This window comes from Mizuhopecten yessoensis, unplaced genomic scaffold (assembly GCF_002113885.1).
Source record: "Mizuhopecten yessoensis strain PY_sf001 unplaced genomic scaffold, ASM211388v2 scaffold10985, whole genome shotgun sequence".
Lineage (NCBI taxonomy): Eukaryota > Metazoa > Mollusca > Bivalvia > Pectinida > Pectinidae > Mizuhopecten > Mizuhopecten yessoensis.
In genome coordinates this window covers 3,721-16,073 of record NW_018408820.1, presented here as the reverse complement: position 1 = coordinate 16,073, position 12,353 = coordinate 3,721, and the positions used below count along the sequence as shown (strand labels likewise).

The following is a 12,353-nucleotide window of genomic DNA, read 5'->3' as shown; positions in this document are numbered from 1 at the left end:
TGGCATCTATAATTATGTCTCCCTTTCGAATGAGACATTGTATCAGTACTGGTTCTTCTTCTGCTTCTTCTTATCACAACTTGTCCATGTCATCAATTTTAAACCATTAAAGATATCATGATGAAACTTCAGGTATGGTTGCATCACCTACAGGAGGTCTGCAGTGCACTAGAAAATATTTGCTTCATGATAATTTTAATACAATTTTTGAATAAAATTTCAGATTTTAAATTGATTTTAAATGAAATTTTATATCTAATTGCTTAAAATTAAAAAAAAAAAGTTTTTAAAGTTGAAACTTCATAAATTAAAAGTTGAAATATATCTGTACTAAATTATGAAAAAGTTTTTTCAATTGTTAAACTTGTTTCGAAATGACAATAAATTTAATGTGCTTAGACACCCCTCACTTTCTCCGCAATTTGCGGTCCAAACCAGGAGCGGTGTGACGCATGAACATAATTGGTATAAAATTATATTTCTTTTTCAACTCAGAGCAAAACAAGAGCCCCAATGGGCCTGCATCGCTCACCTGGTATTAATCTCACACTTGTAAACTTAAAAGTGGACTAAAATACAGCTACAGGCAGAATATCAGTGTTACCTTGAATGTCAAACAATGACATTAGGTTGAAAGTGGGTCAAGGTCATTAATTTGAACAAACTTGGTAGCCCTGATTGCTACAGGCCAAATATCAGTACCCTGGGCCTTTTGGTTATTGAGAAGAGGTTGTTTGAAGATTTTAAGACATTTGACACCTGTGACCTTGAAAGTTGGTCAAGGTCATTCATTTGAACAAACTTGGTAGCCCTTCATCCCAGCATGCTACTGGCCAAATAGCATCACCCTTGGCATTTTGGTTATTCAGAAGAAGTTGTTTAAAGGTTTTAAACATATTTGACCTTGAAAATGGATGAAGGTCATTTATTTGAACAAATTTGGTAGCCATTCATCACAGCATGCTACTGGCCAAATATCACCACCTTAGGCCTCTTGGTTATTCAGTAGAAGTTGTTTAAATGTTTTAAACATATTTGACCCCTGTGACCTTGAATATAAGTCAAGGTCATGTATTTGAACAAACTTGGTAGCCCTTCATCCCAGCATGCTTCTGGCAAAATATCATCACCGCAGGCCTTTTGGTTAATGAGAAGAAGTTGTTTAAAGTAAAAAGTTGACGCCGGACGGACGCCGGATGGACGCCGGACGCCGCACCATGCCATAAGCTCATTTGGCCCTTCGGACCAGGTGAGCTAAAAATTGAAGTCGGGTGTCGCTCCTTTGTAATCTTCAAAGAACAGGGAGCAGTCTGCAATTGGTGTTTTTTTCACCAATCAAATAGCCAGCTGCATGCCTTCAATAATTTAATTATCAAATTATTTGAAAGCTTTTTTAAAAAATGTGGCAGTAAAATTGCACAACCCAAGTTTATTATAATATACAAATATCAGTCTGTTTTTGTACGCAACAGGAGAGGAAAGAGAAATGCATGACCAGACTGGGACCCTCCAAACTCTAGATGGTCGCTCTACCAATCGAGTTACCAGATGGTAGCCGGTGATCAACCCAGTTTAGTTCTGCTACATTCCTTTCTCTTTTTCTAAGTCTTTGCCATCGCTCTTTACAACCCATGGTGCCAATGTAACAGGAGAGAAATGCAAGGCCAGACCAGATTTAAACCCTGGACCGTCCTAACAGACACTCCACCAATTCAGCTACCTGGTCACAGTGACTGACCCAGTCCAGTTCTGCTTCATATATTCGTCAATGTCTATGAATCATATTTATGGAAGTGCAAACGGCATACTTTCCCAGTCCAGTTCTGCTACATATATTCATCAATGTCTATGAATCTGCAAACAGCATACTTTCATATTTGACACTTTTCCTCACTCTCAAGTTTCCGGATATCAAATTTTCATAAAAGATCATATATATATCATCACATAAGATTATTCCTTGAACATCCATCAATAAATATGGCCAATTGTTTTTGATGACCCTTAATATATGCAGCTCATAATTAACTGGCACATACATTCGGACTAATTAACCCTTTCAACCCTATATGTAACTTTAGTAGACTCTACTATGCATAACTGATCTGGATGAGTCTATTATGGTCTACAGTGGTGAAAGGGTTTAATACATGTCTACATGCTCCTAACCTAATTATGAATTAAACATTGCAAAATTTGATCTGAAAGTAAATCAATTTTAGAGTTTGGTGTTGTGATTCTGGCCAAATCCAATGTTTTCAATCAGTCAGAATGTATAGGCTGATGAGCTACAGATACACTTTCGAAGATTAACCTGTATCCACATCAAGGTCATTTTCAGGTATTTTTGGATAGAAATTCATGCGCTTTGTTAAGGTAGAAACTGTTGTTGGCACACAGAACACCTCATCAATTATAAGGTCATCATCTTCTAAGATACGCACAAATGCTCTATTGATACTGAGAATAAGAGAAGTCATTTCCTGTGATTTCTGACCTTTGGCCAGTTTCAAGATACAGAATTCTTTCAGACATTTACACAGGGCCTGCACATAAAAGGATAACCCCCGATGTCTATTCCTTGCCCAGCCGAGGCAGCCTGAAAGTCAAAGAAATGTCATTAAATATCAATCTGAATACTTAATTTGTAAAGGTCCCCTTTCCATAGAAAACTTTTTGTTCGATTTTCTAAAATGTTCTTTGCACTGAATAAATATTGGGAATGCTATCTATAAAAATTAATTTGCTTTGCAATGAATAAATATTGTGAATGCTCTTTATAAAAATTATCACATTATTAAAATGAGAACAAATTCTATCTTACATAGATTGATTTTTTTATTTTTGCATATTAATTTGTGGCAATATATATGTCTTTCACCACACAGATTATTACATACATACCATTCATGTTTATTCAATAAGGTTTTGTTTTCTAATACAAAAGATTTTACTCCACCACACTTTATAATTTCACTTTAGGTGAAAGGGAACTTTGATAACAGAGGGGTTACGTTCACTTGTAAGCACTCTCTGCACCCCTGGAATATGTCATAACAAAATTGAAGGCTCAGTGTGAGCTATATTGTTGATGAGACAAGAAGACTAGTCCAATCATTTGATGAACATCAAAAGAATATTGAATATTGTCTTGAAGTTGGGTGTCTCTCCTCTGTGATCCTCAAAGGACTGATATCAGCCTAGTGGTTGTCTTTTAGGTTTTTGTTACCCGAGACCAATCAAACAGCTATTTTTATGCCTTAAATCTTACAATCACATATTCCAGGGGTGCAGAGAATGTAAGTGAGCGTAACCCCAGGAGTATCAAGGTTGAGTGAAAGAAAACTTTAAAATTACTCCTACCTAATTAATAATATTGCAGATAAAGCTCAAAGTGTTGCTGTGGCCTTGCATGTGAAAGTGATCTGATTCTTTTTAGTTTCACTAACATATATATACACGGTATTAATCACAATATTGACATTGGAATCCTACTTCATGATGACAGGAATCTAACTTTGGACAGGAATGTGAATATTTTCATACAAATCATTTTTCAAACTGACATGAAGCTCAGCAACAGATTTACAATTTACGATGATTGTGTAATCTCAAATTCATCGAAGCAAGCTTTGTATATGTATCCTTCTATGCCGTTATCTTATATTTATATTTATATGATGATTGGAGAGGGCATTGATAATGTGGTAAAAAGTTGGGCCCAATCATCCATTGGTGGTTTTGTGTTGTAATGACATATGTTTAAACTACAGATTATGACATACTTGATACATACCATCTACTCCCGAAAACTGTACGAGAAAATCTGCCATTGAAGGGAGAGAACTTGCCACCGTAGGATACATTGTCTCTGAGGAGTTACTGGAAGCCATTGCTTGTGTTTCAGTAATGACATATGGTGTACAGCCCTGTAGGACATAAAATACAGGTAAAAGCCTTTAATCATTTATTGTTTATAATAAGGAAACATCGACAAAATACTGGGATGAATTTCAAAAGGTAACTTTCTGTTTTATTTGCATCTTTCACAAGTTGTTGATTCAGTGATCAGTTTTATTGCCGAATTCACAGGCTGCTTCCCCTTGCTAAAAAGTGCCTTATTTTCCCAAAATTACCCGAAACTGAGGAATATATTCCCAATTTCAATACAAAAAATGCTATATTTTCCCAATTTATAAATGAACAGGCTGTTGTAAAATTTAGGTAACAAAAACACTGTGTGATTTGTGTAATTAATTTGACCTGCTACTTGTCTAACATACTATACAATTTACAAACAATGCCTATTCTTCTTGTGAGCAAAATTACAAGCTTCCTAAAGATATAGGGCTTTGGATCAAATTGGAAACAAAATCAAAAGAGCCATAATCTGCTCTGACTCGTTGTCAGTACTTCAAAATGCTAATACACCAAGAACACCGTCCTTTAAATTTGTATCGACAGGATCGATTTAAATGCCCTCGCTCTCGTACCAAATCTTAATTTGGAGACCCTGTTTGCTGAAATACGTTGAAATGAGAAAGTAGATAGGGCGGGCTTCTTAGGTTTATAATGCGTTGATTATGAAAACTTTGTTTGATACACTTTCTGTGGCATAAATATATGATGATCTTCATTGAATGGATATTTATGTTAAGATATTTGATATGATATACAACCAGTTTGTTTGCTATTGCTACTTTTGCACCTGTTAGTTCAAGTTGGATGTACTCCTTGTTGTGAATGTTTAAATTTAGTGTTGTTTGGCCCTTAATGACTGAAATCGTGGATGTGCCATAAAAGAATATCGAATGCATAAACAAATTCTCATACATGCCAGAACTCAGGGCGTGAGGCAACATCTCATGGATTTTCACCTCTGATAAAGTCTCACGGCGTGGGACATGAGAATTTTTCTCTATAACTGGATTACTCTAAACTGTCGTTTCTATAGATAAATCGGCAGTGAAATAAATTACCTGGTAGTGTGATGTAACACTTGTACTATTATGTAAATAAACCCTAAATAATCATCATTTGATGGATATTTTCTACATAATTTTAATATTGTAAATTAAGACCACTATAATAGCACTGTTGAGATACTGTGTGTACACCAGTTCATGTATATTTAAGTGAGGTAAATTTTAACCCAATAGAAACAATGCACAATACTTCTTTATACATATATACAAGACAGACACAAATGTTCAAGGTAACAGACTAGTTATATATTCATTTTTGGACAGTAACAAACCTGAATGAAGAAAAGTTTGGGCTTCATGGCAAGAGATGGACATTGCTGAGGTGTAAAATGTTCGAGAATGGAGTTTATCTCAACGAATACATCCTCCGTCTCTCCTGGGCAAACTACAGCGCCTGCTACTCCGTACGACAAGATCACACATACAAAGCAGTCAAAGTCTGAGTGGTCATTCAACAACGGATTGGTGGCTGAAAGTAGAATATGAAAACATGGTTTAGCTGTAATCAACCACGAGTGCGAAGTATTATAACTAAACAAGTCTTCTAATCTATGAAACATATAATAATAACAGTTTATACAGATTGTCTTTATGAATCCCAGAATGGGATTTAACCCTTTCACCACTGTAGACCATAATGGACTCATCCCTATAAATGCATGGAAGACTCTACCAAAGTTACTTAGAGGTGAAAGGGTTATACCATAAATAAAACACCAAAGCAAATGTCACTCTGGTAAAAATACCAGCTGCTTCCTACTGCCTCAGCTAGTGAAAATTTCTCTATAGCTCATTTGGTAAAGTGCAAGGCTAGCAAGCCAGAGGTCACGGATTTGAATCCTAGCGGTGACATGGAAAAAATAACTACCTCTGTTGTTACACAAATATAAGCACTTTTCATTCACTGTACATGTAATGAACAGACCATATGTATACAGCTGTAATCTTGCGTTAAGTAATTTAGTACAACAAACGAATAATGTATAGCAATGATGTCAGCTCAAAGTGCCCACAATTTATAGTTAAACAGCGATAAATCACTTACCTTCAGACAATATTTGAAGTAATTCTTCTCGCGACACGTTCTCATGAATCATTTCTTTCGATCCGTCTGAGCACGTTATTGGATGAAACCCCAAAGTTTGAAATTGTTTTCTCAGAGTTTTTGCATCTCTCAAAGATCCCGTCCTTTTGGAGCGATCTCTTTTAGCTCGAAACTCTGAATTACTGATAATTAAACATCGTCCTCTATGCAAACTGTCATGTTTGTATTCTGTTGATATAACATCCTTGGATATTCTGGCAATCTTGTTCACAGTCCTGCAAAAATTAATGTACAAAATTCCCCTTAAAAATATGGGCCATTTCAGTACATGTACACTATAGCCAACAACTCAATGCTTTGTATATTTATACATACTAGCTACCCAAAACAAAACAATTGAATAAATTTGAAGCGATTTGTTTTGGGAGTCCCTTCCCGTATTCAAGAAACTCTTTTATGCTCAAGCATGGATTCTGTGCTCAAACTAGGTTTCTTGTTACTCACTTAAATCATGTCAAACGATCAAAAATTCAAATGCAAACATTTAAAACAGTTTTTGGCATTAAGTCTCCTGGATGTTTTTCCAAATCCTTGACAAAACGATATATTTCTATTAATTTATAATGAAATAAGAAATTCAGCTTGAGCATAAAATTCATGCTTAAGCATGAAAACAGTTTCATGAATACAGGCCCCGGGGTCAGGATGGCATTTATAATGGATAAGATAAGAGGTTAGATTATAATTACTGTTTTGAAACGCCTATAACATATGAATATATATTGCAAGCCAGCATGTATGGCTCCATGATAGTAGAATTTACTCAGTTCTTGACATAAAGAGATGTTTCTTTCTTGCCAAGAGAACCTTGTTGCTAATTAAAACACCCAAATGTAATCTTGTACACACAGACATCTTTCTAGAAGTATAGCTTTTGAACGCGGCTACATTTTACATCCGAGTTTTGACATTAGAAACTGTCCAATGAAATTTTAAAATATTAAATCAAAGATACATCTGTACATATTTCAAAAAAGTTTGATATCACTATTTATCTTAGTACATACCCGTTTTCAACAGTCTATCATGAAAACAATACTTTTAATGCATACTGTGGCAATGATGTTTGACAGCACACATACATGTTTATATATATATACACAACTGCTTTTGTATTGTCCATAGCATTGTCAACCTGATTTTTCGTGATAAGAACTTAGTTATAGTGGAGCTTGGTAATGACTTACGGTTTTACTATTGCCTGTCTTCTGCCCATGTCCACGGCTTTGGTTTTATAGGCACACCCATTTTCCTGTGGCCACATGTCAAGTGCTTCTACACACATCTTCACCTCTGTTCCTGCATGTCCATCTACCTCTAAATCATCCCCATTTGTTTGCATCTCATTTGATGCAGACGATTTCAACGGAGACGATTGCTTCTTATTATCTTTGCTGACATTTTTGTCGTCAAAACGAAAGCTACTACGATCGTGACTGCTTGGAAATATGCCAGTACTGGAGAGAGATGTATTGTTGGATAGGAGTGAAATTTCATCAAATGAAAGGTCATCTGGTCTGTCTTCACTGTCGGTCACAAGATCATTCACATGTTCAGATGGATAGTTTTTTACAGGGTCCAACGTTAACCCAGAGTCTGTCTCAAGATCATCTAAGGGTACCTGTACATGATCTGGATTGTTCTCCACTTTACCGCTATGTTGCCTAGGAGTAAGGGACGAATGCGTACTCTGTCCAATGGCATTACTTTGTAATGAACTCATGCTAGAGTTAACAGAAAAGGTGGGTGATGGTCCCATTCTAGGAAATAAATGCAGGTACGGTGGCTGCGATGCTCTTTGCAGATCAAAAGCTATGTCAACCGACGATCCTGCTCGTCTGTGATGGACAAAGTCATTAGGTGTAAATCCTGGATAGCTAGCATTATGTCGCAGTGTATTGGTCAATGCTGGTGACATTGCTCTGCTTATATCAACTGAAATCATTGCCATAAAACACAGTTATTTTATATAGAACATTTATATATACACCCTCATTCAAAATAAGAAAGGGTGTGATTTTTACGAATTCCCCCCTTACAATCTCATATATACAGAGTTCAGACTTGTAATTATGATCGTTCAAATTTCTCAAAATATCAATGATTTTTTTCCACCCATTTCATCCCAGGTTCCATTTCACAAACCCCTTGATAAACCACTGCTTGCACACACACATGACTATCACCTGAAAGAAAAACTTAAGCTTTTATAACTTCTCATCCTGTTAAAAGTTATTGCCTGTGGACGTGATGAAACATAATTTGTGTACGCTTACAATAGACAACATATTCAATGATATTGTAAGGTAATATAGTTTCCAAAACAAAAGGATTAGACAACAAGCTATAGCCTATATAAGTTTTCTCCAATTAACATATTTAATATAGGTGTCTAATTGATAGGTGATACAGATTAACTATTTAAGAGTATGAATAACTTAGGGAGTTTTAATTAGTAATTGTTAAATCAATTGAGGTTTGAAGAGCTGTAACTCAGGTTTCCATGGACTCCAGCACATATTGTTTGTTATGTTAAAAAGCATTTGCCTCGTAATTCAAATCCGGAAGTGCGAGTTCTACTTTCATTTTCACTAAGAGAGAACGGAAGTTCTGTGTCATTTTACACTTAAGGTAATAGGATTGTGTGACAATTTCTCAATAGAATTTCTTCAAATTTTGTAGTTATATTGCTTTGAAGTAAAGAAAATTTTCTGCCACAAAAAATATATAGGTTGTCACAATTTTAAGGATTTTAAATGGAAATTTATGTAAAAAGGAGTGAATTTTGAAAAAAAAATGAAAGACGCAAATTTTGGCAAAATAATGTCAATAAAAATGATACTGACATAGATTAGTATTGCATTAATGTATATCAAGTTAATAAATGCTGAAATTGCGTAAAATTAATTATCTATAAACGATTAAAAATTAACATTTTATAATAAAACCATATACATATAGTAATTGCATGTAAGAGTTATCGTTCTTGAAAATCTTCACAGTAGTGAAATAGGTAGCCGGTTTCCTGAAGTACAGAACAATGGACACATGTGACTCATTGATAAAAAAAAACACCTGAATTAATCCCTGGATTACTTTGTAATACTTCAATATTGAGAGAACACACTGTTCTGTCAATAATAAACATACAATATTCATCAGTTTAATATTAAACATTAGAATATGCGGATATTGTGATACTGTCTCCCTACATTGGATTTTCAACTAGGGATGTACTTCCTATTTCCGTTTATCAATACACTCCTATGACCTTAACTATAACTTCTTACCAATCATGTTATTCAAATATAATTAATTGCAAAAAATATAAATGATAACTGTTTATCAATAAAGATTGTTACATTGAAAATGTTTTGATAAGAAATAAAGATACGAAACTACGAGGAAACGTTGAAATTTCATTAGTAGTATAACAAAAGGAAAAGCCATGCCATTGTTAAAAAATGTAATATATCTTTAAGGATTATGTAACGGTAAGCTAACCGATTAATAATTAAAAATCGATCGGTTGACATAACCGATATCGATGTCGAAATCCCAACCGATTCTATGTAACGGTAGGCTAACCGATTAATAATTAAAAATAGATCGGTTGACATAACCGATATCGATGTCGAAATCCCAACCGATTCCTAACAGTAGATCAGACCACAGGGGCACGTTACAATCACACATATGCTATACTGATATGGGTCACAACACACATAAACATACATGTATGTGTGTTGTGACCCGTATCAGTATAGCATATGTGTATTTCAGACATTTGTAACGTGACCCTGTGATCAGACCACGAATCTAATTCCGTGATCAGCCGCGTACGTATAATAATAATCTCTAAACGAGCTCATATTATGTTATTTACATTATAAAAACAACTAGTATACCTGAATTTGCCATACTGGCGAAGTGTTCTTGCTTTTATCACACTGCGTAACTGACATTATTACACTTCCTTTTATCGCAACAGACTGTTGATTTTCAGTGCTAAATATAGTACACATAATTTACGCCCTAACATCACCAATCAACAAATTAAACCCGTCAACCAACTAGTTTCGCAGTTTCGTATTTTTTAACCGGAAATGAAAAATGTGAAAGTGAAAGTAGAAGTTAAGTATTACCAAATTTACATTATTTACAAGTATTAGCTTTCCAAAAAGCTAAGAGGGCTTACCAACAGCATTATTCACTAGTAAGCCGTTACAGTAAACATTGGGATAAATGGGTATGTAGAAGCTCCAGTAGTTATGCTGGGGATTTATTTAAAATATATGTGATTTAGTGTATATAAATGCCCTAGCATGCAGGGGCATCAATATCCAATGAGAAAGAGATAACATGAATAGCATGCAACCAATGACTGTACTACTTAGAATATAAGAATCAATGACAATTACAACGTAAGATAGCAGGTCACACTAATACCAGAACCGGATTGTCAGAACCAGCATGCTTTTTTATTTTATTTTTTAAATTATTGTGCAAGTTAGAAAATTTTCTGTTATATAATTGAAAAGAACATATCAATACTTACACATGAATAAGAAAATCAAATTTTATTTTTTGATTTAGTGACCCAAATCCTGCCAGGACCAAAACAATCATTACTAAAACCAGGACAGGGAAAACCGGGACCGAATATTTATTTTAAGTAACCCAATTTTAAAGCTTATTTTATGTTGTTTTTTCATGTAGGAACACCATACTAAATGTATAAATATAATCAAAAAAAGATATGTTTCAAATACTGTTTTTACTTGTTATTACGCGGCTTTTGTGATTTTGCTTTTTTACTAAAACTAGGACTGATAACGTCAGGACCGGTATGTTCGGTATGTTTTGGATTTCTGTTTTAAATCATAATGCAATGTATATTTTTGTATATAAACTTGTGCTCAAACACATTTTTATTCATGTCATATCCATTTATTAAGGTAGTTGCATTTAAAAACACGAAAGAAACACATTAAAGCACTTGGTCCTGGTTTTCCGTCATAATGGTACACATATGCCAATTCAGAGCTCTCTGATTTTATCAATTTCCTACCATAACCAAACAACAGCGCCGCCGTGGAATAGCAGAACAATGTCCAACAACCTGTATAAACATGCGGATCTCTCTGACTTTATCCATAACATTTTGTTTGCAATTAAGTTCCCCACTTGTACCTCTACGAATGGTGACATCACTGACAGCAGGTGACCAATCACTGCGTGTAAAGTATGTTAGCGAGTCAATCAGTTGACAGACTATTTATATCCATGTGAAAACCCCTCAATATGGCTGGTACACGGACCAATTCTAAAGCTACCATCCTGCGATGGTAGCAAAAAAGATTAAGAAATAGAAAGGGTTATGACTAGTCATAACTTAAATGTTGTATCTTGATTAAATTTAAGGGTCTATTTTGTCAAATGAGATCCTGAAAATAGAGTCGATACTGAAAATATATATCTCCTAACGAAAGTTTACGTAGTTGATAATGACATGACATGAAGCCAACGTCCAGCGTGGTCAGATTCATCTTTTGTGGAAGTATTTTTGTTCGATATCTAATATCGATGAGGACCTGGACAGTCCCAGCTTTCCTTCTCGTTGTAACTAAATCTGATATTCACGATATTCTTGAAACATTGAAGAGAGAGTTTGGAAAGACAGAAGAGATCATAGAGATGAATAGAGTATATTTCGAATGATACAAAAGGTTAATTCAAAGTATGAATATTTTGAAACAATTTAAACTCAAACTACTGCATGGCACGCACTAGCTACACATTCATTTCACATCAGCTATTCGTTTGTCCATATACAACACATTTCTTAGAATCCTTCCTCGAGTCATTCCTGTTCCTTCTAGGTAACATATCAAAGTGCCATGCAGCGGAATTATTTCAGTTTGAAAAGAAAATATATATATATACAATTTGCTGAACCAGTAACACTATTAATTATTCTATAGACCTACAAAGCAGAATGAGAGGTTTAGGAGAGAAGAGATTATGACAGATAAGAAACATATACCTGTTCACACGAAGTTTTGTTTAGAAACGGTCACTTGAATAAATAAAAGTCTGAACAATTTCAAAAATACGCTCATTGTCAACATTTGATAATTTTACATTTCCAGACAATAGTAACTCTAGGTGCACAGGATGATAGGGTATCAACTTATTTAACATTTCATGTCTGATGTTCCTATACATTGGACATTGGAAAAAATAATGGTATGAGTTTTCAC

At 34.7% G+C, this 12,353-nt stretch overlaps 1 protein-coding gene across 1 annotated transcript; it reads right to left on the bottom strand.

Annotated features, from left to right (window-relative positions):
• Positions 1-1,400: 1,400 nt before the first annotated feature.
• LOC110464369 (cell death protein 3-like) lies at positions 1,401-10,151 on the bottom strand. Its single transcript, XM_021519558.1, has 6 exons — positions 9,999-10,151; positions 7,278-8,025; positions 6,031-6,305; positions 5,258-5,454; positions 3,797-3,929; positions 1,401-2,599 (listed from the first exon to the last, which is right to left on the bottom strand). Exons 1-6 carry the CDS (start codon positions 10,009-10,011, stop codon positions 2,310-2,312), a joined length of 1,656 nt encoding a protein of 551 aa, XP_021375233.1. The 5' UTR covers positions 10,012-10,151; the 3' UTR covers positions 1,401-2,309.
• Positions 10,152-12,353: the final 2,202 nt, after the last annotated feature.